General features: G+C 45.2%; 1 protein-coding gene across 1 annotated transcript in view; it reads left to right on the forward strand.

The window, feature by feature from the left end:
- Positions 1-1072: 1072 nt before the first annotated feature.
- Positions 1073-25018, forward strand: part of ETFA (electron transfer flavoprotein subunit alpha) — a 28480-nt gene continuing 4534 nt past the window's right edge. The window contains exons 1-10 of the mRNA XM_087704018.1: positions 1073-1190; positions 6960-7109; positions 8526-8607; positions 9931-10013; positions 10179-10278; positions 12949-13059; positions 13977-14078; positions 14913-14981; positions 15836-15918; positions 22762-22827. Of these exons, the coding sequence (XP_087560144.1) occupies positions 1140-1190; positions 6960-7109; positions 8526-8607; positions 9931-10013; positions 10179-10278; positions 12949-13059; positions 13977-14078; positions 14913-14981; positions 15836-15918; positions 22762-22827 (897 nt within the window). The 5' untranslated portion in view covers positions 1073-1139. The remainder of the gene's footprint in view (positions 1191-6959; positions 7110-8525; positions 8608-9930; positions 10014-10178; positions 10279-12948; positions 13060-13976; positions 14079-14912; positions 14982-15835; positions 15919-22761; positions 22828-25018) is intronic.

Genomic DNA, 25018 nt, shown 5'->3' on the forward strand with positions numbered 1-25018 from the left:
ACACCAAAGGCGCATGGAACGCTGTTCCTTTCCCACCAAAGGTGGTCCCTATTTTTCTACTTGCATTTTTAATGTGGTTTCGAACTGCTAGGTTGGCAGAAGCTGGAACAAGTCACGGGTGCTCACTCCGTTACGCGGCGCTAGGGATTCGAACCGCCAAACTGCCGACCTTTCTGATCGACAAGCTCAGCGTCTTAGCCCCCGAGCTACCACGTTCCTTTTTTACTATCCTTACTAGTCCCAAAAACTTAATGGCTTGTTTAAATAGTCGATGGGGAGCTTTTGCTATGAATTCAGGGCTCACCAGCCAGGCGGTTTATGGTACTTCCTCCCCCCCAAAAAACCTCCTTTAGTTTTATTTGGAATCAGCTGCGTCACAGAAAGACCAGGATAAATCTAGAGCGAATATCTCAAGATCTCTTTCATATTAAAGGGCAGAGAGGATTTGTAGCCATTGCAAAAATATCGAGCAAATCACAACTGCATCAACCGGTTAGGAAGGCCGAATGAGGCAAAATGATGGAGAAAACTCTTGAAAACCAGAGGAATAAAAATATTTTAATGTTAGATGCCGTAAAAGGAGATTGTTCATTGTAAGCACTGATAAGGGAGGATAAATGTGAAAATATTTGGATATTTATTACTGAAGAAGGGATTCGTGTCTGGGGAATTCTGGGAATTGAAGTCCATGTAAACAAGGTTTAGACCAGCTGGGATTATTACATAGGACAATGCCCAGAAGCCCCCAGCGTAAAGGCTCATGGGAGATGAAGTCCAAGCCCTGCACACTTCAAGGCGGCGCTAAGGAACAGATGACTCGCAAAAAAAAACCCCTCCCCGCCCTCTTTCCCCTGATTGGCCAGTCCGGTCAAAAGTCACCCCGCCTCTTTCTAGCTCGTTTCGAAAGGCGGATCGACAGGGCGAAAAAAGTTGGCGTTCCCGCCTCTTTCGCTGATTGGCCGCCACCCGCCAATGAGCAGCAGCGCCACCGCTATACCTCCCGTTCCCACCGCAATGGCGGACTGGACTCCGCCCCTCGTTCGCCAGAAACTCTCGCGAGATGTGACGGGGCGGGGGCGGTGCCTGAGGCGGAGGAGGAAGAGGAGGAAGAAGAAGGCTCGCCGTCCGGGGTCGTCGCCATGAGCGCTGTCCGGGGCTTCCTCAGGGCGCAGCGCCTGGGCCGGAGATCGGTGAGTGCCGGCTGCAGCCTCCCTGACAGGGCCGGCCCTGCAGGGTAGGCCGGACGCGCTCCGAAGGGCAAAGGTCACACTGGTTGGGGACTGGGTGGGAGGGGCTCCCGAGGAGGGGCGTGGCTCTTTAAGCCCCTCCCCCTCTCCTCCTCCTCCTCTGCAGCCCTACAGGGTAGGACAGGGAGGGCCAAGTGGGGCTGGCAGAAATGACCCAGGTTTCTCCCACTTAAAAGAGGAGGAGGGCTGGCTGGGTCTTTGATGGCGGGGATAAACACAGACACGCCCCTCTCCCCTGGAAGCTCCTCCCCCTGGAAGCTCCTCCCCCATCTTTTCACCTAATTGCAAAATGCGGGTGACCCCTCTGTGTCCCCAATGCGGCCCATTTGCAGCATGGCTGCCTAAATGGGGGTCAGGGAAGGGGTCTCCTCTGGGCAAAGATCTTGGGGGGGGGAATGGCATGGGCCACTTTCATAGGTCCACTCCTCTCCCCCCCATTTTTAGTCTGGGCATGTGCCCAGGTGGCTCCGTCACAGCACCAGATACTCTTGGGGGGTCCTGAGAATTGGATGTGGGACCCCTCCCCAACATCCCCCTCCCCAATCCTCTCTGAAGAATTGCAGCCCCTAGAATTGAACGGGACAGGAATAGGATAGAGATTGAATAGATAGGAATAGAATAGGATAGGGATAAGAATGGAATGGGACTAGGATAGGGATAAGAATGGAATAGAATGGGATGGGATAGGAATAGGATAGGGATAAGAATGGAATAGAATGGGAATAGGATAGGGATTGAATAGGATAGGAATAGAATAGGATAGGGATAAGAATGGGATGGGATATGGATAAGAATGGAATGGGATGGGACTAGGATAGGGATAAGAATGGAATAGAATGGAATGGGATAGGAATAGGATAGGGATAAGAATGGAATGGGATGGGAATAGGATAGGGATTGAATAGGATAGGAATAGAATAGGATAGGGATAAGAATGGAATGGGATGGGACTAGGATAGGGATAAGAATGGAATAGAATGGGAATAGGATAGGGATTGAATAGGATAGGAATAGAATAGGATAGGGATAAGAATGGGATGGGATATGGATAAGAATGGAATGGGATGGGACTAGGATAGGGATAAGAATGGAATAGAATGGAATGGGAATAGGATAGGGATGGGATGGGGATGAAAATAGGATAGCATAGAATAGAATGGAATCCTTTATTGGCCAAGTGTGATTGGACACACAAGGAATTTGTCTTTGGTGGGTGAAATGAGAACCCGGACTGTGGGGGCAAGTTGCTGACTCAATTTGCTAAAAATTTGTAAACCGCTTAGCGAGGGCTGAAAGCCCTATTAAGCGGTATAGAAGTCTAATAAATAAATATGCTCTCAGTGTACATAAAGAAAAATAAAGTAGAACGCATTCATCAAGAATCATAAGATACAACACTTAAGTGATAGTCATAGGTTACTAATAAGCAATCAAATCGTACTAGGAAACAACAATATAAATCGTGAAGATACAATTTATGATAATTAAGCATGAGAAAGGATCATGAGTGTCTTTTCTCAGTGCCGTTGTAACTTGTGACGGTTACTAAATGAACTGTTGTGAGACAAAGGCTCCCTGTATTTTCAGTTCTTTGTGATTGCATTAGGGGTCCCTAAACTTGGCAACTTTAAGACTTGTGGACTTCAACTCCCAGAATTCTCCAGCCAACTATGCTGGCTGGAGAATTCTGGGAGTTGAAGTCCACAAGTCTTAAAGTTGCCAACTTTGAAGACTTCTGCGATAGATTGTCTGCATTTATTGACATTCATGTGTTTTTTTTAAAAATCGAGGGTACAGATTTTATGTGCAGTTATATCCTGGCATCTATGAGTGGCATATGAATTCAAGCGGCTTGGTGTGTCCTGTTTTCTGCAACAACCTGGCAGGCTCTTGAGGAATGTTCCTGGCCCGCCCCTGGCATGTCAACCTTCATACTGGTTATTCTGGGCCGGCTTTCATGGGTGGGGTCAGTTAAGTAGGGCTGAGCTTTGGGGCCGAATTTTCTATAAATTTAATAAATAAATAAATAAATAAATCTTTGTGAAAATTGACCCCCCTGAGATGCCATTCCTGGAACAATAATGATACAATAACACAATAGCAGAGTTGGAAGGGACCTTGGAGGTCTTCTAGTCCAACCTCCTGCCTAGGCAGGAAACCCTATACTGTTCCAGACAAATGGTTATCCAACATCTCCTTAAAGACTTCCAGTGTTGGGGCATTCACAACTTCTGGAAGCAACTTCTGTTCCACTGATTAATTGTTCTAACTGCCGGGACCCCTGCAATGTAGGAATTCAGATTAAAGCATTCCCCTCCTCAAATCTTTGCTTGGAGAATATCTGCTGGACTTTTAAAGCAAGATTTCTCCCAACTGAATTTAGCGGGGGGTGTTTGTGTGTGTGTTGCAGAGCAGGGAAAGAGCAGGAATAACTCAAGTCCCCTCAAAAAATACAGTCCCATTTTCTCTCACTAGGTCAGGAATTTGGGGGAATTCGCTTTCTGAAAAGGTTCAACCCCCCCCCCCCCAGCTTAAAGACTGTGGAAATCAGCTCTATAAACGTGAACACAGCAATTTTACTTCCTCTGCGCAGTATATACATTTCCAGCAGAAGTACCCATCAAATGTGTCACGGGTGAATTAACGATGCACTAAAACTTTCATTTAAAAAAATGCCCTGCTGGTGGATGTTCTCTTCCGCAGTTTGCATCAGGGCTCGAGTGCGGGAGCCCGCGAGGCAGCCACGCCTCGGCCGCATCAAAGAGATCCGTGGGCTGAAGCAGTGAAGGAGGGTAGCAGAGCCTGTTTGGTGAAGTTTCGCTTAACGAAGTCATCACGGGTGGGGAAAGTATACATTTTGCACCAGCAGGGCCGGAGAGAAAATTGTACAGGTCTCCTCCTCCATTAATGGTTAATTGGAATCCCGCCAGCGGCCAGGACCCCGTGGCTGGGATCGTCCCTCCCTCCTGGCTGGGTTCCTAATAGGTCAAAAGTGGATTGGCTTTGCAAGAGAGGAAGGTTGGAATACGATAGAGGAGAAACCAACCTTTTAAAAAGACATTGGACGTATTTATAGGATCTGTTTTTTTAAGGAAAGATAAAAAACATGCTTTTAAAAAGCTTTAAAAAGCTTTAAAAGAGGGACTCGGTGACGAAGATGCTAAGCTTGTTAACGAGAAGGGTTGGCAGTTCGGCGGTTTGAATCCCTAGCACTTTGAAATGATGAGCAGGAACGACTAGCACATATGTGCAAGGGGGACCTTTTACCTTTTAAAAAGCTTAAAAACAGAGCAAGGCACCACTGATAACAAATTACGTATCTAGTAATAAGAAAGATCCTATGAATTCATGGCACAGATAAAAGTAATCCCAAGACAAATAATTCATAAGGAGGAAAGGTGATAAGCGAATCAGCTGGTCCACATTTGTGCCTCTTTACACAAAGGTGAAGAAATGACTTCAAGGGGAAATGTACACAGGCAGTCCTCGACTTACGTCGGTTCGTTCAGCGACTGTTGAAGGTTACAACGGCGCTGAAAAAACCCTCAATTTTTCACCCTTCCAACCCTTGCCACATCAAAATCCAGACGCTTGGCAAGTGATTCACGTTTACGATGGTTGCAGCGACCCAGGTTACACGCGATCCCCATTTGCAGCCAGGGGAAGCCCGCTTCACTTAACAACCGGGATTACTCACTTTCATCAACCGCAGCGATTCACTTAACAACGGAGGCAAACGGAAGCTCGTGAAACGGGGCCAAACGCACTTAGCAAAATGTCTCCCTTAACAACGGAAATTTTTGGGCTCGGAAGTTGGAAGACGCAGCTCCGGAAAAGTGGCCTTTGATCCCATCCTCACGAACTCTGCCTCGGGTATTTTATTATTAAATAAAAGCACTTCCTCCTCCTGCGAACTCTGGATGGACTCTTTCAAGTATCTCTCCGTCCTCGCTGGAAACTTAAACCTCCCGATGTTCAGCACTCACAGCATAATTCCCTTTCTGACAGGCCTATAAATTGAAGCAAATGTGGGCATTTTGCCACGAAGAGATGGATTTATTCTCCAGGCAGCGCCCTCCGGCCTTGTAACTTTTTTTCCTGGGAAATGATGGATGGAGCGTCATCAAAAATGCGCTCTTTTTGATGTACATTGGAAATAAGACGTTTTCTTCCCGGTAATTCACCTCCCGTGATTTAAGAATCTTTTTTTTTTTACACCTTTTGACAATTTAATATCCTGACGTTGGAACATGAAGCACCTTTCAGAAAGCGGAAATATTCCTCCTACGAGGTCTTAAATCACGGATCACCGAGCACATCATCCAGAGCACCTCCATAACTTGGAGGTCTCAATGCCATCGCTTTTATGTCGAGCCAATAATGAAGCTGTTGAAAAAGATAGTTACAAATTCACAGTGAACTTTAAAGGGGGGAAATCTAATATATTGGAGAACCTGTTGTTCTAAGCAGGGAAATAAACGGCAAGGAATGTCTTCGGTTTTGCTACTCGGACGACAGCTGAAGATTTTAGCTGCATTTTAAGTGTACAGGTAGTCCTCAATTTACGACCACAATGAGCCCAAAATTCCAGGACGAACCGGGAGGGACGATTGTCCTCGGTTTTGCAAACCGGTAGTAACCGGTACTTTTAAAAAAAAGTTTCCGAGGATTGCACGGATCAGCTACAATCGCTGGAAGCTTCTTCCCCGCTTTTTAAAGCAAATTTTTTTTTTTTACTGCCGGTTTGGGCGAATAGAGCACAGCAATCCGTGGCAGGAAGGGGCCTGGAGGTCATCTAGTCCAACCCCCTCCTCCAAGCAGGACATTGTGAAAGCGAGTTTCTGTCTTTGGACTTCCCCCCCACAGTCACATGACTACATAGCCACGCCCACCCAGTCACATGACCCCCCACCAAGCCACGCCCACAGAACCGGTAAGGGGGGGGAATTAGATTTCACCACTGATCTATTCCAACCGTCCTCTCAATTAGGACCAAAGCAGACCCACATTCTAATTTTAAGTGTGGAAGATGCTCGGGTGAATTTTGGCCAGGCATTTTTTCAGCCCGAAACTGGGACGTGGAAAGCATTTATCTACCAACTCAGAATATTAGCCTGCTAGATTATGCAACGACAACCTTCCATGGTTTATAATGAGAGCCGAGGTGGCGCAGTGGTTAGAGTGCAGTACTGCAGGCTACTTTAGCTGACTGCTAGTTCGGCAGTTCGGCGGTTCAAATCTCACCGACTCAGGGTTGACTCAGCCTTCCATCCTTCCGAGGTGGGTGAAATGAGGACCCGGATTGTTGGGGGTAATATGCTGACTCTGTAAACCGCTTAGAGAGGGCTGAAAGCCCTATGAAGCGGTATATAAGTCTAACTGCTATTGCTATTGCTATAACCATAATCCCCCCCCCCCCCGCAGTGTATTGTTTAGGGATGACAAACAGTATATTAGAGATACCAAGGATATTGAAGTCCCTAGATCACAAATAGATCTAAACAGAAAGCAGCGGATCTTGTTCTAAGCTTGCAAATGCTGGGCATACAAGCCTTTATCGACAAAATAATTTATCCTGTTTGACGAAAACAGAACGGTCAACGAATGCTAAGATTTGTGGCATGCCTTATTTGTCCTTGCAGAACTTCTAGATATATTTTTTAATTTTTAAATCAAATTCCTTTCCCCCCCCCCTTCCTTTGTCTTTTCCAGGTTTCATTACTTCACCGGTTTCAGAGTACGCTGGTAATTGCTGAACACGCCAACGAGGCTCTGGCACCAATTACTTTGAACACCATCACTGCGGCAAAACGACTCGGGGGTGAAGTGTCCTGTTTAGTAGCAGGGACCAATTGTGAGAAGGTAAAAAAAATAAAAATAGCGTGCCCGCCACGGGAGTTGGTGTCGTTTATAACTTGCTGGTTAAAATGCTAATTAGTTTTGGTGTGAGATTTTTTTTTTTTCCCCAAACTGGAGTACAGAAATTTAAAACAATTCTAATGTTGGAGCTGTCTTAAGATATCTCAGCGGGACTGAAAGAACTGAGAATATCCTAGCTCTAAAATCAAATGTTTTTTCAACTTCGGTAACTTCAACTCCCAGAATTCCCCAGCCGTCATGGAATTCTGGGAGATGAAGTCCAGAAACTGCTTTTAATTACAGTTCTGCATCTCTTCCCCCCCCCCTGTAATTATTTTCTCACCAACATCTAGGCCAGATAGAAATGCTTCCCCATGACCCGTGATGGCAAACCCATGGCAGAGCTGTCTCTGTGGGCACATGCAGCTGTCTCTGCATGGCATCGGACCTGGGTACCTGAGAGACCGCCTCCTGCCAATTACCTCCCAAAGACCAATTCGATCGCACAGACTTGGCCTCCTCCGGATTCCATCTGCCAGCCAATGCCGGCTGGCCACCCCCCCGGGGGAGGGCCTTCTCTGTTGCAGCTCCGGCCCTCTGGAACGACCTCCCCGTTGAGATCCGGACCCTTACTACCCTCCCGGCCTTCCGTAAAGCTACTGGCTGTTCCGGCAGGCCTGGGGCTGTTGAAGTATCCAGCCCCACTTTAATTGTGAATGTTGTTGTATTTTAATTTTGTAGTGTCTTATTTATTCCCCTTCCCCTTTTATTGTAAGCCGCCCGGAGTCCTTCGGGAGTGGGCGGCATACAAAACCAATCAACTCAACTCAACTCAACTCACACACCATCGCCAGCTGCGCTTCTAATTTCTGGCACACAATGCCTGCCGTCCAGCTGATCTTCGCAGGCCCCATAGCACCGAAAAACTGCTACAAAACAGGCCATTTTCTAAACCATTTTCAGGCCGTTGTTTGGACTGTTTTCAGGCTGTTTTCTCAATTGTTTTCGGACTGTTTTGGGGGCAAAAACAGCCCAGAAAATGACCTGGAAAAACGGACAAAACTAGTCATAAAACAGGCATGTGCGTGCCGGCCAGTTGGTCTTCGGGTTTGTGGCCCACCGGTACATGCATGCTCATTCCGGTCTGGGCACTCGGCGCCAAAAATCTTTGCCATCACCCCCTTTGACCAGCGTTTCTCAACCGCGGCAACTTGGAGATGTATGGACTTCAATTCCCAGCATTCCCCAGCTTGGCTTGGCTTGGCTGGCTGGGGAATGCTGGGAATTGCAGTCCACACACCTCTGAGCTGCCAAACACTGCCCTGTGCAAAATAATAATCTGAGCATCCCAGGTGTGTGGAGCCAGCTAGGAATTCTGGGAATTGGGGGACGCTGACCTGGTGCTCTGCTTTCCCGCAGGTGGCACAAGAGCTGAGCAAAGTAGCGGGCGTTTCCAAGGTGCTTTTTGCCCAACACGATGCCTATAAAGGGCTCCTGGCAGGTGAGTTTATTTTTGTTCCAAGCGATTGGGATTCTTGCCAAGCAGTGTTTCTCAACCTTGGCGACTTTAAGTCCTGTGGACTTCAACTCCCAGAATCCCCCAGCCAGCGTAACTACGCTGGCTGGGGGATTCTGGGAGTTGAAGTCCACAGGACTTAAAAAGTCGCCAAGGTTAAGAAACACTGCTTGGCAAGCTGTCTTTTGACAAACCCTCCTTGAAAAGAAGGGAAAATTTTTGTATAAGATATGGGACTTGTTTTATCAGTGGCTGGGGGCTAAAAACCTGGAAATGAAAAATTTTTTACTTATGTTTTAACTGAAGGAGTTAAGTGATAATATAATTATGCTGTGAAATAGACCAACAATGAAGGACTGATACATATATGAATTGAATACTTTAGAACTTTTGTTTTAAAATGGATAAGGATAACAATGAATTTATGCATACTTGATAGAGGATTGGTGAGATAATGTATAACTCGAAGTATATATTATAAAGATACCTTGTTGATAAAGAATTTTAATAAGGAAGTAAATAAAAATTGGTATATATATATATGAAGTGACTATTTAGAATACCTTGTTGAAAAATGAAGGAATAACATCTTTCTTTGAATGTATGATGTACAAGGACGATAATGAATATAAGCATACTCGATAGTTGATTGGAGGGATTATACATAATTGAAAACAATGATATACAAATATAAATGCTTGGTAAAACAATTTCATATTGGGATATGTGATTACATAAAGGTATATTGTTATTGTTGTTAGTGAGCCGAGGTGGTGCAGTGGTTAAATGCAGCACTGCAGGCTACTTCAGCTGACTGCAGTTCTGCAGTTCGGCTGTTCAAATCTCACCGGCTCAGGGTTGTCTCAGCCTTCCATCCTTCCGAGGTGGGTAAAATGAGGACCCAGATTGTTGTTGTGGGCAATATGCTGACTCTGTAAACCGCTTAGAGAGGGCTGAAAGCCCTAGGAAGCGGTATATAAGTCTAACTGCTATTGCTATTGCTATTGCTATTAAACAGACAATCAAGAATGTAAGGGAATTAGGTTTATTGGGGAAAAATATATTAATCGTAATTGAATATACGCTGTACAATGAAAGCGAGGTATTTAGTTAAATTAGATGAAAAATCTGTGATTGTAAATGTAATTGAGAATATGGATGCAAAAACACTTGTAACCAAATGACATGCTGTATGTAATGGATGATAAAAAAAATTATGTTTTTTAATGTTTAAAAATAAAAATAAATTGAAAAAGAAAAGATGGGAAAGAAATATCATTGCTCTGACCAGTTGTGTTTCCTCCCCAGAGGAACTCACGCCACTCATTTTGGAAACTCAGAAGCAGTTCGGTTACACGCACATCTGTGCCGGGGCATCTGCCTTTGGGAAGGTGAGTTTTAAACCACCCAGAATCTCTTGCTCCAAAGACATTGAACCCTCGACTTATGACCATAATTTTGAACTGCTGCTTAGTTTTGTCCTGGGGTCGCCAAGTTGTTGTTGTTTGTTGTTGTTGCTGTTGTTGTAACCCTGAGTGTATTTTTTCAATATTTAGAACCTCCTTCCCAGGCTGGCAGCTAAGTTGGATGTGGCTCCCATCTCAGAAATCATTGAAATCAAGTCGCCGGACACTTTTGTGAGGACTATCTATGCAGGTGAGGTTTGCGGCAGTGGTGGGATTCAAATTTTTTTTTTGTTACTACCGGTTCTGTGGGTGTGGCTTGGTGGGCGTGGCAGGGGAAGGATACTGCAAAATCCTCATTCCCTCCTGATCAGCTGGGACTTGGGAGGCAGAGAATAGATGGGGGTGCGGCCAGCCAGAGGTGGTATTTGCCGGTTCTCCAAACTACCGTATTTTTCAGAGTATAAGACGCACCTTCCCCCCAAAAGAGCGTAGAAATATTGGTGCGTCTTATACACCGAATATAGCCATTTGTGACCTCCCAAAGTCCCACCCCCACATCCCATTTTCCCCCCCGGCAAAAACAGAGGCATTTTTGCCTTCCCCTAGCCTCCAGCAGCACTCTGCAGGCTTCAGCAGGGCTGGGGGAAGTCAAAAACGCCTCCGTTTTTCCCAAAAACGGGCCGTTTTCCACCCGTTTTTCGCAAAAATGTCCTGCTGAAGCCTGCAGTGCTCCTGGGGCCGGGGAGGACAAAAACTTTTTCTTCTTACTTACTTACCTCTTAGAAATCGTGGTGCGTCTTATACACCGGTGCGTCTTCTAGTCTGAAAATTACGGTACTCAGAATTTCTGCTCCCGGTTCTCCAGAACTGGTCAGCACCTGCTGAATGCCACCTCTGGTTTGCAGGCCTCTTTGGGGGGACTAACCTGTGACCCCCAGAAGCTCAGAAAGAAAGAAAAAAGGAAGAAACTGTAGTATCTGGGAAAACGGAAATGAATTTTCGGACACAGCTAGCGGAATCCTTCGAAGTCCTCTAGGATTGAAACTCAAGAGAAAGCAGAGGGCTTAGTGCAGTGTTTCTCAACCTTGGCAACTTGAAGATGTCCGGACTTCAACTCCCAGAATTCCCAGCCAGCATTCGCTGGCTGGGGAATTCTGGGAGTTGAAGTCCGGACATCTTCAAGTTGCCAAGGTTGAGAAACACTGGCTTAATGAACCGAATCTGCAGGCATTCCTGATGGGCCTGCATTTCTTTCATTTTAGGAAATGTGTTATTGCGTGCCTGTTAATGCACTTCTGATCAGAGCCTCAGTCATCCGGCTTCGTCCCCATTTATTTCACGGGGGGGTTACCCATTAGTTTGGATTTCAGCAATCCCACTCGGGGTTATTTTTCTTGGTTAGCAGGAGGTTGATACAATTATTTGTAATATTTAATTGACTTCCCCCTAATTATTGTGCAGCCCAAATACTTGTCTAGCCTCATTACGTTTATCTGATCCCCTAATGCAATTTGGACATGGAAACATGAGCTTTTATGTCGCTTTAAATTTGTTTCAATGATGTCGTGCCTTGGAGATTGATGGATTGCCTAGAGAGGGCCTTGAATCCCCGGCTAATAATTTCCTTTTTAGAAATCATTATGCCGGTGTACCAGTGGATAATTTCTCCTTCTCTCGCTCCTCTTCTATCTCCCTCCCTTTTTCTTCCTCTCCTTTCTCCTCCTCCTCCTCCTCACCTTTCTCCTCCTTTTCTTCCTCACCTTCCTCCTTTTCAGCTTCTTCCTTCCTCCTTCCTCCTCTTTCTCCTTTCTCTTCCTCTTCTACTTTCTCTTTCTCCTCCTTTCACCTTCCTTCCTCTTTCTCCTTCTCCTTTTTCTCCTTCTCCTTTCCTCCTCCCTCCTCTTTCCTTCCTCCTCACCTTCCTCCTCCTTTTCCTCCTCGCCTTCATCTTCTTCCTTCCTCCCCTTTCCTCTTCTTTCTCCTCTTCTTTCTCTTCCTCTTCCTCTTCCTCCTCCTCCTCCTCACCTTTCTCCTTTTCCTCCTCACCTTCCTTTCCAGCTTCTTCCTCCCTCCTTCCTCCTCGTTCTCCTTCTCTTCCTCTTTCCCTTCTTACTTTCTCTTTCTCCTCCTTTCACCTTCTCTTCCTCTTTCTCCCTTCTCCTTTTTCTCCTCCCACCCTCCCTCTTTCGTTCCTCCTCATCTTTCTCCTCCTCACCTTCCTTTCCAGCTTCTTCCTCCCTCCTTCCTCCTCGTTCCCCTTCTCTTCCGCTTTCCCCTCAACTTTCCCTTTCTCCTTCTTTCACCTTCTTCTTCCTTTTTCTCCTCCTTCTCCCACCCTCCTCTTTCGTTTCTCCTTATCTTTCTCCTCCTTACCTTCCTCTTCATCTTCTTCCTTCCTCCCTCCTCTTTCTCCTTCTCTTCCTCCTTTCCCTTCTACTTTCTCTTCCTCCTCCTTTCACCTTCTCTTCCTCTTTCTCCTTTTTCTCCTTTTCCTCCTGACCTTCCTCTTCATCTTCCTCCCTCCCTTTTCCTCTCTCCTCCTCCTCCTCCTCCTCCTCCTCCTCCTCCTCCTCCTCCTCCTCCTCTTCTTCCATTTTCAAAACTCCCTACTCTCACGAAGCATTCTTCTTTCTGATGATGGCTTGCGGCCCCGTGTTCAGACGGTGCTTTTTTCCTGCAAAAGCACGACTGCAGACTCCTGCAAAAATTCATCCTCCCGAATCGGTCAAGCCATTCGGCTTCACGAAGAAAGGGGACGGATTCTTAAGCTGGAGACGGCTCACGGGGGGAAAAAATGGAAAGACGCAACTGAGCCTTTTCAGTTTCACCCTCTGAAGTGGTTTCCTTCGAACAAGAGGCGACCCCTGGGTGCAGCTGCATTTAACTCTTCCCCCCCCCCCCCGGGTTTTGTTTGTTCCAGGCAACGCTCTATGCACTGTGAAATGCGAAGAGAAAGTTAAGGTCCTCTCGGTCCGAGGGACTTCTTTCGAGGCTGCCCCAGTGAGTGGGGGCAGCGCAACCGTAGAAAAAAGTGAGTGGGATTTTTTTTTCCTTTGTCCTGTTTTGCTTCAAATGCCTTTGGGTTAAAACATTGATTGAACACTGAAACTTGCTCTCTATAATATAGTGTTTCTTCCATGCCCCTTCCCTTCTCCTTACATTTTCTGACTCTCAAAAGTTCTCCGGAAGGTTTGATCTGTGCTCCTTTCCTGCGTCTAGAAAATCTCGGTGGACATTTTGTAGAGATGCAAGGCGTGTAGAATCCTTGGGACGCCATATCTTGCAAATACCTAGCTTGTTTTAGATAGCTGCCCAGATTTAGACTCAAACCTTTCGCCCTGCCAAGATGCAATCCTAAAAGTCGTGCTTGGAAATGGTAGAAGGCAGTTGGAGTAAACTTACTTTTAACGGAGTCCTCGGTGCTCTCTGAGCTTGGTTGTTTTCTTGCAGACATTTCATTACCCAACTAGGGAACATCATCAGTGCTGGAAGGGAATGGCGCTTGCAGAGGGGAGATGCAGGAGGAGGAGGAGAGGAGGAGGAGGAGGAGAAAGAGCAGGAGGAAGAGAGGGGGAGAATGACGACTGTGGGGTCCTCGGTGCTCTCTGAGCTTGGTTGTTTTCTTGCAGACATTTCATTACCCAACTAGGCAACATCATCAGGGCTAGAAGGGAATGTTTTACACTAGATTCAGATTCGTGATACAAGTTTCTGTGGAGTGAAGTCTTATCATCCTATGAAATGAATGCTAATCTGTTTACAGCTCTTTTATTTATAATCCTGTTTAAAATGTGTTTTTAGAGAAGAATATTTTGGCAATAGCAGGGGAATACTTTGGACTCTGCAGAAATATTCAGCCTCTCTTAAGTATCAGGATTAATTTTTGCTTAATTTTTGTTGTTGTCGTTAATTAATTTAAGTGCTGACCTGTCTTGTTAATCTCCACAGTATCAACCCCGGCACCTGCTGGCCAGTCGGAATGGATTGAACAGAAATTAACCAAAAGTGACCGGCCAGAACTTACTAGTGCAAAAGTGGTTATATCAGGCGGTAAGTAGTGATTAATCAAAGTTCATTCAAATTCAAAAAGGAGAATGCATACAGGTAATCCTTGCCTTGCAGCCGTTCAGTGTAGTGACCAAGGGGCACGGTGGCTCAGTGGCTAAGATGCTGAGCTTGTCGATCAGAAAGGTCGGCAGTTCGGCGGTTCGAATCCCTAGCGCCGCGTAACAGAGTGAGCTCCCGTTGCTTGTCCCAGCTTCTGCCAACCTAGCAGCTCGAAAACACGTTAAAAATGCAAGTAGAGAAATAGGAACCACCTTTGGTGGGAAGGGAACAGTGTCCCATGCGCCTTTGGTGTTCAATCATGCCAGCCTCATGACCATGGAGACGTCTTTGGACAGTGCTGGCTCTTCGGCTTTGAAACGGAGATGAGCATCGCCCCCCAGAGTCCTCCTATTTCCTACTAGAAAACCCGTAGCAAAAGAAAGGACGTTTTGCCAAGATTTAAGTCCTGCTGATTTTGTTGCGCACGGATAAGGAAATAAGCTGTTAATCTCAAAAGCAAGACTTTTCTCGTGAAAATAACCGCAGCAAATGCCATCCGAACGCTTCCTGCTCCTTTTTGCCTGGAGGAATTAATTGGGCAGAAGAAGAATCCGAGAGTACAGAATGCAAGAGTTTGAAAAGGGCTTAGAGATCATCTAGTCCTACCCTCTGGTCTAATGCAAAGCACCCACCACTCTGGCACCCTTGAGAGATACCCGTCCCTGCCTTTTTTTAAAAATTTGTTTTTTCCAGTAAGAGAGAGTTCGCCCGCCCCAAAGGGAATCTGTTTGACACTGGACTTTAATTTTAACAGACTTTAATTTCTCATTTTTATAGGGCGAGGCTTGAAGAGTGGCGATAACTTTAAGCTGCTGTACGAACTGGCAGATCAGTTGCACGCAGCAGGTAAAAAAAGCGTTTTGATTCTTCAAACAATTCACCTTCTATTATTGGTGGTTTTTAAGTGGGAAGACTGGTTCAGGGTTGCCCGTTGGCAAGCGAGGAAATCGGTTGGGCTTGGGGGCTCGTTTCTCCGCGGGGTCCTTGGTGCTCCCTCAGAGCTCGGTTGTTGACTTGAAGGCGTTTCATGACCCAGCTAGGTAACATCATCAGTGCTCCTTACGTGATGGGGATCATCATACACCGATGATAAGACAGGTCATGAAAAGTCTCTTTCAAGGCTCAACCTTAGAGAGCACCAACTCTTGAGCTGCAAATATTCTTTCCCTGGTCTTTTAAGGCCCTTTAGAATATTATTTATTTGAGGGTGGCTCAGTGGCTAAGATGCTTAACTTGTCGATCAGAAAGGTCAGCAGTTTGGCGGTTCGAATCCCTAGTACCGCGTAACGGAGTGAGCTCCCGTGACTTGTCCCAGCTTCTGCCAACCTAGCAGTTCGAAAGCAGGTAAAAAATTCAAGTAGAAAAATAGGAGCCACCTTTGGTGGGAAGGTAACAGATTTCCATGCGCCTTCGGCGTTGAGTCATGCCGGCCACATGACCACGGAGACGTCTTCGGACAGCGCTGGCTCTTCGGCTTTGAAACGGAGATGAGCACCGCCCCCTAGAGTCGGGAACAACTAGCACGCATGTGCAAGAGGAACTTTTACCTTTTAGAATATTATCAATCCTGTCAATCCAAGGCCAGGGAGGGATCCAGAAATGGAAATTGGCTAAATGAAGGAATCTTAACCTGGGGAAAGGGATTGGGACCAAGTGCTGGATGTTTTGCTTTCGTGCCGAACGATCTTTCTTGCTTCCAGTTGGTGCATCTCGAGCAGCTGTAGACGCCGGCTTCGTCCCCAACGACATGCAAGTTGGACAGACGGGGAAGATTGTGGCACCGGTAAGCTTTGCAAAACAAAAGTTGGAACAGGTGTAAGAGAAAATAAAGGTCTTTGCGTCTCCTTCCTACGACTCTTTGCGACTGTCAGTTGCGTGAAGTTGAGGGCGCCTTCATTTTGAATATCGTTGGAGAGGAGCCATGCTTGTTCATTTGTTCAGAGCGGATCTTCTGGGCTCCGTTTCAGATGGTTATAGTAGGGTGTCTCTGCTTTTATGATTGTTTGGTCGCTGTTAGTTGCAAAGTCGTGTCCGACCCATCGCGATCCCATGGACAACGTTCCTCCAGGCCTTCCTGTCCTCTACCATCCTCTGGAGTCCATTGAAGCTCACTGCTTCGGTGACTCCATCCAGCCACTTCCTTCTCTGCCGTCCCCTTCTTCTTCTTTTGCCCTCCATCGTTCCCAGAATGAGACTCTTATCCAGGGAGTCCTTCTTTCTCCTTAGGTGGCCAAAGTCTTTGAGTTTCCTTTTCAGGATCCGGCCTTCTGAAGACCAGTCAGAGTTGATCTCCAGTATGACTGACCGGTTTAGTGCGTCTTTATCTAAATCAATTTATCTACCTATTTATCTACCTACATATATATCTATGTTGTTGTTAGTTGCAAAGATGTGTCCAACCCATCACGACCCCATGGACAACGTTCCTCCAGGCCTTCCTGTCCTCTCCCATCCTCTGGAGTCCATTGAAGCTCACGCCGACTGCTTCGGTGAATCCATCCAGCCACCTCCTTTTCTGCCGTCCCATTCTTCTTCTTTTGCCCTCCATCGTTCCCAGCATGAGGCTCTTCTCCAGGGAGTCCTTCCTTCTCCTTAGGTGGCCAAAGTCTTTGAGTTTCCTCTTCAGGATCTGGCCTTCTAAAGAGCAGTCAGGGTTGATCTCCTCCAGGACTGACCGGTTTAGTGCGTCTTTATCTAAATCAATCTATCTACCTATTTATCTACCTACATATATATCTATGTTGTTGTTAGTTGCAAAGATGTGTCCACAACCCCATGGACTACGTTCCTCCAGAGCTTCCTGTCCTCTACCTTCCTCTGGAGTCCATTTAAGCTCATGCTGACTGCTTTGGTGACTCCATCCAGCCTCCTCCTTCCCTGTCGTCCCCTTCTTCTTCTTTTGCCCTCCATTGTTCCCAGCATGAGGCTCTTCTCCAGGGAGTCCTTTCTTCTCCTTAGGGGGCCAAAGAACTTGAGTTTCCTCTTCAGGATCTGGCCTTCTGAAGAGCAGTCAGGGTTGATCTCCTCTAGGACTGACCATCACTGGAGGCTTTCAAGAAGAGACTGGGCAGTCATTCGCCTAAAAGGGTTTCCTGCTTCAGCAGGGGGTTGGACTAGAAGACCTCCAAGGTCCCTTCCAACTCTCTTCCGATCCTCCTAGCAGTGTCCAACCTTGGCAACTTGGAGACCAGTGGACTTAAAACTCCCGGAATTTATGGCCGGCCAGGGAATTCTGAGTGTTGATGTCCTCCGATCTCAAAGTTGCCAAAATTTAGAAAGACTCCCTGGGGGAGGAATATTCTTCAGAACAGGACATCCAGATCTAAACAACATCACTTCGGTTGTTGACTTGAGGAGTGTTGTGAAGGAGAAACACCCCATTCAACAGGGATGCTGTGTAAGCAAGGCTTTTACTCTAAGATGTAAAGCTTAAGGCCGGATTTGGTGCCAGGAAAAGAAGTGAGCCTCGGTTTACACTTTTGTGTTGGCGTTGGGCTCATCGGAGACCCTGAACGGCTTTATGGATCTGTCTTCTGTTTAGGGAAGAACCACCAGCGGCTCAGCTCTTCCTCCCGGGTGTTAGTTGGCCAGGAAATCAGCGGAAGTTGAAGGAGAATGGCCTTATTCCTAGCTCCATCATCCCGAAGGGTGCTTCTCTCTCTGTCTCTGTCTCCCTCTCCTCCTCTCTTCTCTCTCCCTCTCTCTCTCTCCTCTTTCTCTTCTCTCTCTCCTCTCCTCTTTCTCTCTCCCCCTCTCTCTCCCTCCCCCTCTTTCTCTTCTCTCTTCTCTCTCTCTTCTTTCTCTCTCCCTCTCCTCCTTTTCTCTCTCTCTCTTCTCTCTTCTCTCTCTCTCCTCTTTCTCTCTCCCCTTCCCCCCTCCTTCCTCTCTTTCTCTCTCTCTTCTTTCTCTTCTCTCTCTCTTCTCTCTTCTCTCCTCTTTCTCCCTCTCTCCCTCCCACTCTTTCTTTCTCTCTTTCTCCTCCTCTCCTCTCTCTTCTCTCTCTCTCTCCTTTCTCTCTCCCCCTCCTCCTCTTTCGCTCTCTCTCTCCTCTTTCTCCCCCTCACCCTCTCTACCTCCCCTCTCTTTCTCTCCCCTCCCCCTTTTCTCTCTCTCTCTTCTCTCTTCTCTCTCTCCCCTCTTTCTCTCTCCCTTCCCCCTCTCTCCCTCCCCTCTCTTTCTCTCTCTCTCTTTCTCTATTTTTCTCTCTCTTTCTCTCTCCCTTTCTCCCTATCTCTCCCTCTTTCTCTCTTTCCCTCCCCCCTCTTTCCCTCTCTCCTCTTTCTCTCTCTCCTCTTTCTTTCTCTCTCTCTCTCCCTCCCTCCCTCCCTCTCTCTCTGTGGGTGTATGTGTCTGGGTGCCACAGAGCTGGTTATGTGAGTTGCATCACTCCTCCTACAGGTGGTCCTTGACTCAACGACCACAATTGAAACCCCACGGTTTCTGTTTCCAAGTGAGACATTTTGAGGTTTGTCCCATTTAACGACCTTTCTCGCTACGGTTGTTACGTGAATCGGTGCAGTTGATAAGTATCTTATCAGTCACATCCAGGCCGTGATTGTCCCAGTGGCAGCTGGACTTCCTGTTTTTTTTCCTGGAAGATGAGCTGGAACCCCACAGTCTTAAAACATTTTACCGTCTCCTAGTATTTGAGGGCCTGCCTGAAAGAAGAAGGGCTCAACTTAGTACAAGAAGCAAGACAAGATGTGTTGGATGGAAACCAGCCAAGGAGAGAAGACGGGGTCAACGTATTTGTCTGTGTAACATTCAGACTCCGTAGCTCCCAGCTCAGTGGAGACTGAACCCCAAGGTCAGGATCACTTGGGGGTGAGAATCGCACAGCCGGATGTAACACTGACCCAACATGAGTCAAGGGCTTGGTGGTTGCAAACCCCCATTTGTCAGATTGATGGTTAGCCCCCCCCCCAAAAGCAGTGGCTGTAAGCCAGATGTTTCTGCTCTACTTGCGTTGAGGGTCAAGGAGTTTTGCCGAGAGGCCCATTTCCTAATGTCGGTTTGATCTCCGCTGGAAGTCGGTTTGCACTCTGGATGCCCATCTGAATGCTCTCCCGAGGTCTGTGTAGGTATCTTCCGGGTCATTCGGCTATCAGCGGCTGCACTTAAAATGCTTTTTTTTTTGAGCTCAGCCAGTGAAGAAAGAACATACATCCTCTCTCCTTTTCCATCTGGATTTTCCTGCTAGGTGACTTTCAATATCAACCAGAAGGGACCTTGGAGGTCTTCTAGTCCAACCCCCTGCTCAAGCAGGAGGCCTTATATTCCATTTCAGAGGCTGTCCAGGCTTTTCTTGGAAGCCTCCAGTGATGGAGCACGCTCAACATCTGGTGGTAAACTGTTCCACTGGTTAATTGTCCTCACCGTTATGAACTTTCTCCTTAATTCAAGGTTGCTTCTCTCCTTGATTAGTTTCCATCCCTTGTTTCTCGTCTTGCCTTCTGGTGCTTTGGAGAATAGCTTGACTCCTTCTTCTCTCAAATACTAGAAGACTGCTATCATGTCCCCCCTAGTTCTTCTTTTCTTTAGACTGGCCATACCCAATTTCTGCAATCGTTCTTCATATATTTTTGTCTCCAGGCCCTTAATCATCTTAGTTGTTGTTCTTCTGCCTTTTAAAAAAAAATATCAGAATTCGGGTAAAATGAATTGTTTGCTTTAAAAATTAGCTGACATTGTTATAAAGACTTTTTGTTGTTTCCTATTTTCTTATTTTGCATTCATGTTTTCGTGCCCGTACTTAAGAAATTCAAGCCGCTGTTTTGAGTTGTGCATTAGGAAACTTGATACCGTGGAGAGCAACTTCACACCTTTTAATAACTTGCATTCCTGGAAGATTTTTTTGCACTAAAATTTCTGCAGAGATGAAGATCGCTTCAAGCTTCTTCCATTTCACCAACGCCCTAACTTTTAAAATGCCCAGTGAACTGGTACTATTGCGGCCGATTAAAATTTGGGGGAAATTTGGTTTCGATTTAAGAAATTGTTTACGCTTTTCGAAAGCTTTCAAGGTATAACTTCAAAGCACCGTTTGCCCGTATCCAGGGCAAAAAAAACATTTAGTCTCTTTTTTTCCCCGCCCCGTGAATGTAAGTTTTTTAAGACTGACAGCCTCGTTCGGACTGCATTATCCGACACGGCTTTTAAGTCCGGGAGTTCTCAAATTGATGCTCTGCTCCTTGGGGACTGGTGCAGAAACATTAAATTGTACTAAAATATTCATACGAGAGTGCATTTAGCTGAAAGCAATTGATGTGCGTCTCCCAGGAGGACGAAGCAAAAAAAGAGAAAGAAAGAACCCATCTTAAAACTGCAGGGCCCCCACACTGTAGCAAACACCCCAAGCAAGCTTCTTAAGAGTCATCATGCGCAGGAGCTGATCAAAGGCCCTGTAAGTTTTTCAAGTGAAAAAGTATGGAAATGCTTGACCTAATGGACTCCTTAGGAACATGTGGTTGGGATTGGAACTGAATAGACTAGACTAGACTAGACTAGACTAGACTAGACTAGACTAGAATAACAGAGTTGGAAGGGACTTTGGAGGTCCGTGGAGTCCGTGGAGATCCGGACCCTCACCACCCTCCAGACCTTCCGCGCCGCGCTTAAAATCTGGCTATCCCGGCTGGCCTGGGGTTAAAGACTCTAACCCCTACTCGAATTGTATGACTGTTGAGTTCTTAAATGATGTAGTGCTTTTATGTTGTAAATTGTTTGTCCTTCCCCCCCCCCCTTTGAACTGTGAGCCGCCCTGAGTCCCCCCAGGGAAAAGGGCGGCATACAAATAAATGAAACTGAAACTGAAACACTCAAAAAGAGACAAAACATTAAAACTGGAACCCATAAACAAAAAGACCAGAACATATCCTCTCCAGCAGCCTACACCCAGATAAGCAGGGATTAACACCAGACAAACAATGAAACAGAAAGCAATCCCTAAAATCAAGGAAGAAAACCACACTTCCCCACCATAATGGCAGGGCATGCTATGTTATATAAGCAAGAGGCAAACCCCACCCTCATTGCACTGATGTTGCTACCTGGTTGGGTAATTAAACGTCTGCAAGCCAACCACCAAACTCGGAGAGCACCAAGGACCCCCACAGTGTTGAAAAAGAAGGAGGGAGGGGGGGAAATTACAGCTAAATTGCTTTTAATGAAGACTTTCCGTAGGGCAACCTGAGCTCTTCCCATCTCTTCCCTCCCCTCTCCCGTTACATCTGCCTGCGAAATCTGTTCCGATTTGGTTTGTATCCAGATCGCAGGCGTATTTTGATTCGGGAACAAACCACCAACGAACCAGCTGTTCCAGGCACACAACAGCTGGTGCTCAGGCCCCTTTGCAAGCCCTATTTGGAAGCCATCCTGCTACGCACGAGGGAATAAGTCCGGCTGAAACCAGGCAGACCTCAGATTAGGTCGAAAGCTTCCAGCAAATAAATGCGTTTGCTCTGTTGTTTCACGACTTCGCTAAAACTGGAACTGAACGACGCCTCTTCGGGTGTCCTTAGTTCTAGCACTGCGCTAAACGTGATTTTAATGCACGTTTTAATGAGGTTTCACATTTGACAGCAAAGGTATCCTAAAACTATTGTACAGATCACATGAGTGGATAGGCAACCTAGCTTCTTCCCAAGGCTGTCCCGGAAATGGGAGGTAGCTAACCAACCCCAAGTAATCCTTGACTTATAACTTATGACTTATATCCTTGAGTAACCCTTCAAAGTTACAACAGCACTAGCAATTCAGATTTACAACCGTATTCATTATTTAATTTATTCCTAGCTTGATATCAATTACCTTAAATGCCCAATACTATAACAACCCTCTTCTTGATTTGTTCAGCTCTGTTAATTATGTTAATTCTGTTGATACATTTTCTATATTTTACGCAACTGCTTTGACTTCTAATCCTTACCTTCGTTCTCTAATCATCGATAAAATGATCGCCATATAATAATAATAATCAATTTGCTCTTCCTCTTTAATTGCCGGCGTTAATCTGTTCAATTTCTGCCCCTTCTAATATTTTCCTAATCTCATTCTCCTCGGTAGGAATCTCTCCACTTTTCCAGTTTTTGTGCAATTGTTGTTGCACAAAATATTTGTATCCACACTGGAAGATGGATTATTTATATTAAAATAAAATCTTTTTTTTTTTAAAGTTACAACAGCACTGAAAAAAAGTGATTTATGACCATTTTCACAGTTACAACCATTCCAGCACCCCCAAAGTCACATGATCAAAATTCAGATGCTTGCCGACTGGTTCATATTTATGACGGTTCCTGGGTCCCAAGGTCATGTCGACCTTTTGACAGGCAAAGTCCATGGGGAATCCAGTTTTCACTTAACAACCAGGTTACTAGTAACATATCAACAGCAGTGATCCACTTAACAACTGTGGTAAGGAGCAAAATTCACTTAACAAGTGTCTCACTTAACCACAGAAATGGTTGGGCTCAGTAGTCGTAAAGCGAGGATTACCCCAAACCTCTGCAGTATTTGCATAATCTTTGTCAGCTGAAAGTATAAATATAATCTTTATTGTCATTGTACTTTAATACAACGAAATTGGTTTAAAAATATTGTTTTTTTTTTTTCATTTTCCGTGTAGGAGTTATATATCGCCGTAGGAATATCCGGAGCCATTCAGCATCTGGCTGGAATGAAAGATAGTAAGGTACGGTACAAAACTTTTTTTGTGTTGCTATGAGGCATTGATGGGTTTCTGCTTTCCAAATTGGGTTCTGTTGTTCCTGTCACTGACAATGCAAAATCTGATAGATGAATTCTATTACGAAAATAAATGAAGTTACAAATAGCTCGCGTAACGTTCCAGCATTTTACAAGAGAGCGTATTAATAGAGCCTGTCTTTTAAACCTTTCGATTGCTAAATCTGGAAACTTGAGTGAGAAACAAACACAGTTTTTAATGTGAAAATGAAATTAGGATCCGCAGACCCGATGCGTTTTGATATATCTCAGACTGCGAGGCATGAATTCATGCATGACAATGTACGATCTGAATTATGGATTTACTATTGCGCTGAGGAAAAAAAGGCGTCTTTGAATATTCCGCAATTTATCCACTCAGATGGAAACCTAATATAAAATGATAAAAGCTTTAAAAACTTAACTCGTTAGTACCCGCGATTGACACGTTTTGGATTCTTATCCAACCTGGCCTGGAAAAATTCTACTGTTTTTAAAATATATATATATATATATATATATATTTCTTGCCTTTTTAGGCAGTAATTTCAAAAGGTGATTCTCTCCCACTCACCCCATTTATCTTGAAGCTGTATAAAAGTATATAAGGCTGTATAAAACTATAAAGGAGTTGTATGTTCATCTAAAATATTCTTTTTCCCACGCTCCTTTTTCTCTTTCAAATAATAATCAGATTCCTCCTCTCCACTTTCTGGCAGAAATATTTCTGGGAAGCTCTGAATCAGTGCAACAGAACGCTATTACCCTATTTCCCTGAAAATATCCCTCCCCGGATAATAAGCCGAGTTGGGCTTTTGCGCGCATGCACTAAAATAAGCCCTCCCCAAAAATATTGCAACACAGCAGCAGCCATGAGGTGACCACACTCACCGCTTCCTGCACCTCAAAAACAATAAGACCTCCCTGAAAATAAGGCCAAGCGTTTATTTTGGGGGTCAAAAGAAAACAAGACCCTGTCTTATTTTCAGGGAAACACGGCACAATATTCCATGTTTGCTTTAAATAGCAACATTTATGCAACAAGCTATTGCTAATTCAGGGCACATTTTAACCTTAAAGGAGGTTGTTTAGTAACATTTAAGTACATTTTACTTGTGACTTGTTCCTAAAGCTAGACCTCTTTTCCAGGGAATCTGACGGTGGAAATATTTTAAAGATTAGGTCTTGCATTTACCTGAGATTAAACATCACTTGATCGTAGTAAAATCTGCTTCTGGGTTTCCCCTGAAAATTTATCCTGTTCTAAAATCGAAGAATAAAAAGGTCTGAAATTCATATCCTCCCGTTCCTCTAAGTGACAACAGCTAAAAGCTACCCCATATATTTTATTAAATTGTAAAAGTGGAATGAGCATTTTTAAGTGTTAGGCGCTGAAATGGCAATTATTTCAGTTACGATGCGGTGGGGTGATTTAGAATAAGCCGCGTGCAGTTAAAAAGCAATAAGTGATTTAGAATTGGGGTGATAATGGTAATAAAGCAATGGCACCCGGTGTTATAAATTCCAGTCCGAAATAGAGGCACTTGTATCAATATGATAAATTGATGAGCGTCAATAAAGTTGAGCCATTTCAAGGTGAATGAAGCGATTCGATCAATTCCCTCTTGTTTTAGATTCTGCAAGAGTTCCACTTGCAGGAGAACACTTAAAAGTTTTTACTAATCTTTCACTCCCTGTCTTCGGAAGTGAACAGAAAAACCCATTTGGCTTGATTTGATTTGAGCTAGGAAGTTAAAAGTTCATCTTATAATTCATTAATTCGAATAATTGGTGGACCGGATCAAAATTTCTGTGCTATCGGTGTTATGCTGTTAATCTTAAATTCCAAACACGGGATTTTCCAGAGCCAAATTTTTTATTTCACTTTGGTTTGACCTGTGCTCTACTTCGAAAATTCAAAAGATACTGTCTTTACTCAAACAAATAATGTTTATTTAAAAGGGTTTTAAAGGAACTTGCCGTAATCACATTAACTGTCTCTTCAGTGGCTTTCCCCCCACGCTAGGAAATAGCCATTATGAGAAATTTTGTAGGAAATCCCCTACAGCGTTTTGCAACTAAAATGTATTATTTACTTCACTTACAACAGTAGGAAAATGGGTTTAGTGGCGGGGCCCCCTCCCTTCTCTGCTTTATGG

Source organism: Thamnophis sirtalis, unplaced genomic scaffold (genome assembly GCF_051295495.1).
Source record: "Thamnophis sirtalis isolate CommonGarterSnake01/CBP01778 unplaced genomic scaffold, rThaSir2_p1.2 scaffold_2, whole genome shotgun sequence".
In the NCBI taxonomy this organism is placed as follows: Eukaryota; Metazoa; Chordata; class Lepidosauria; order Squamata; family Natricidae; genus Thamnophis; species Thamnophis sirtalis.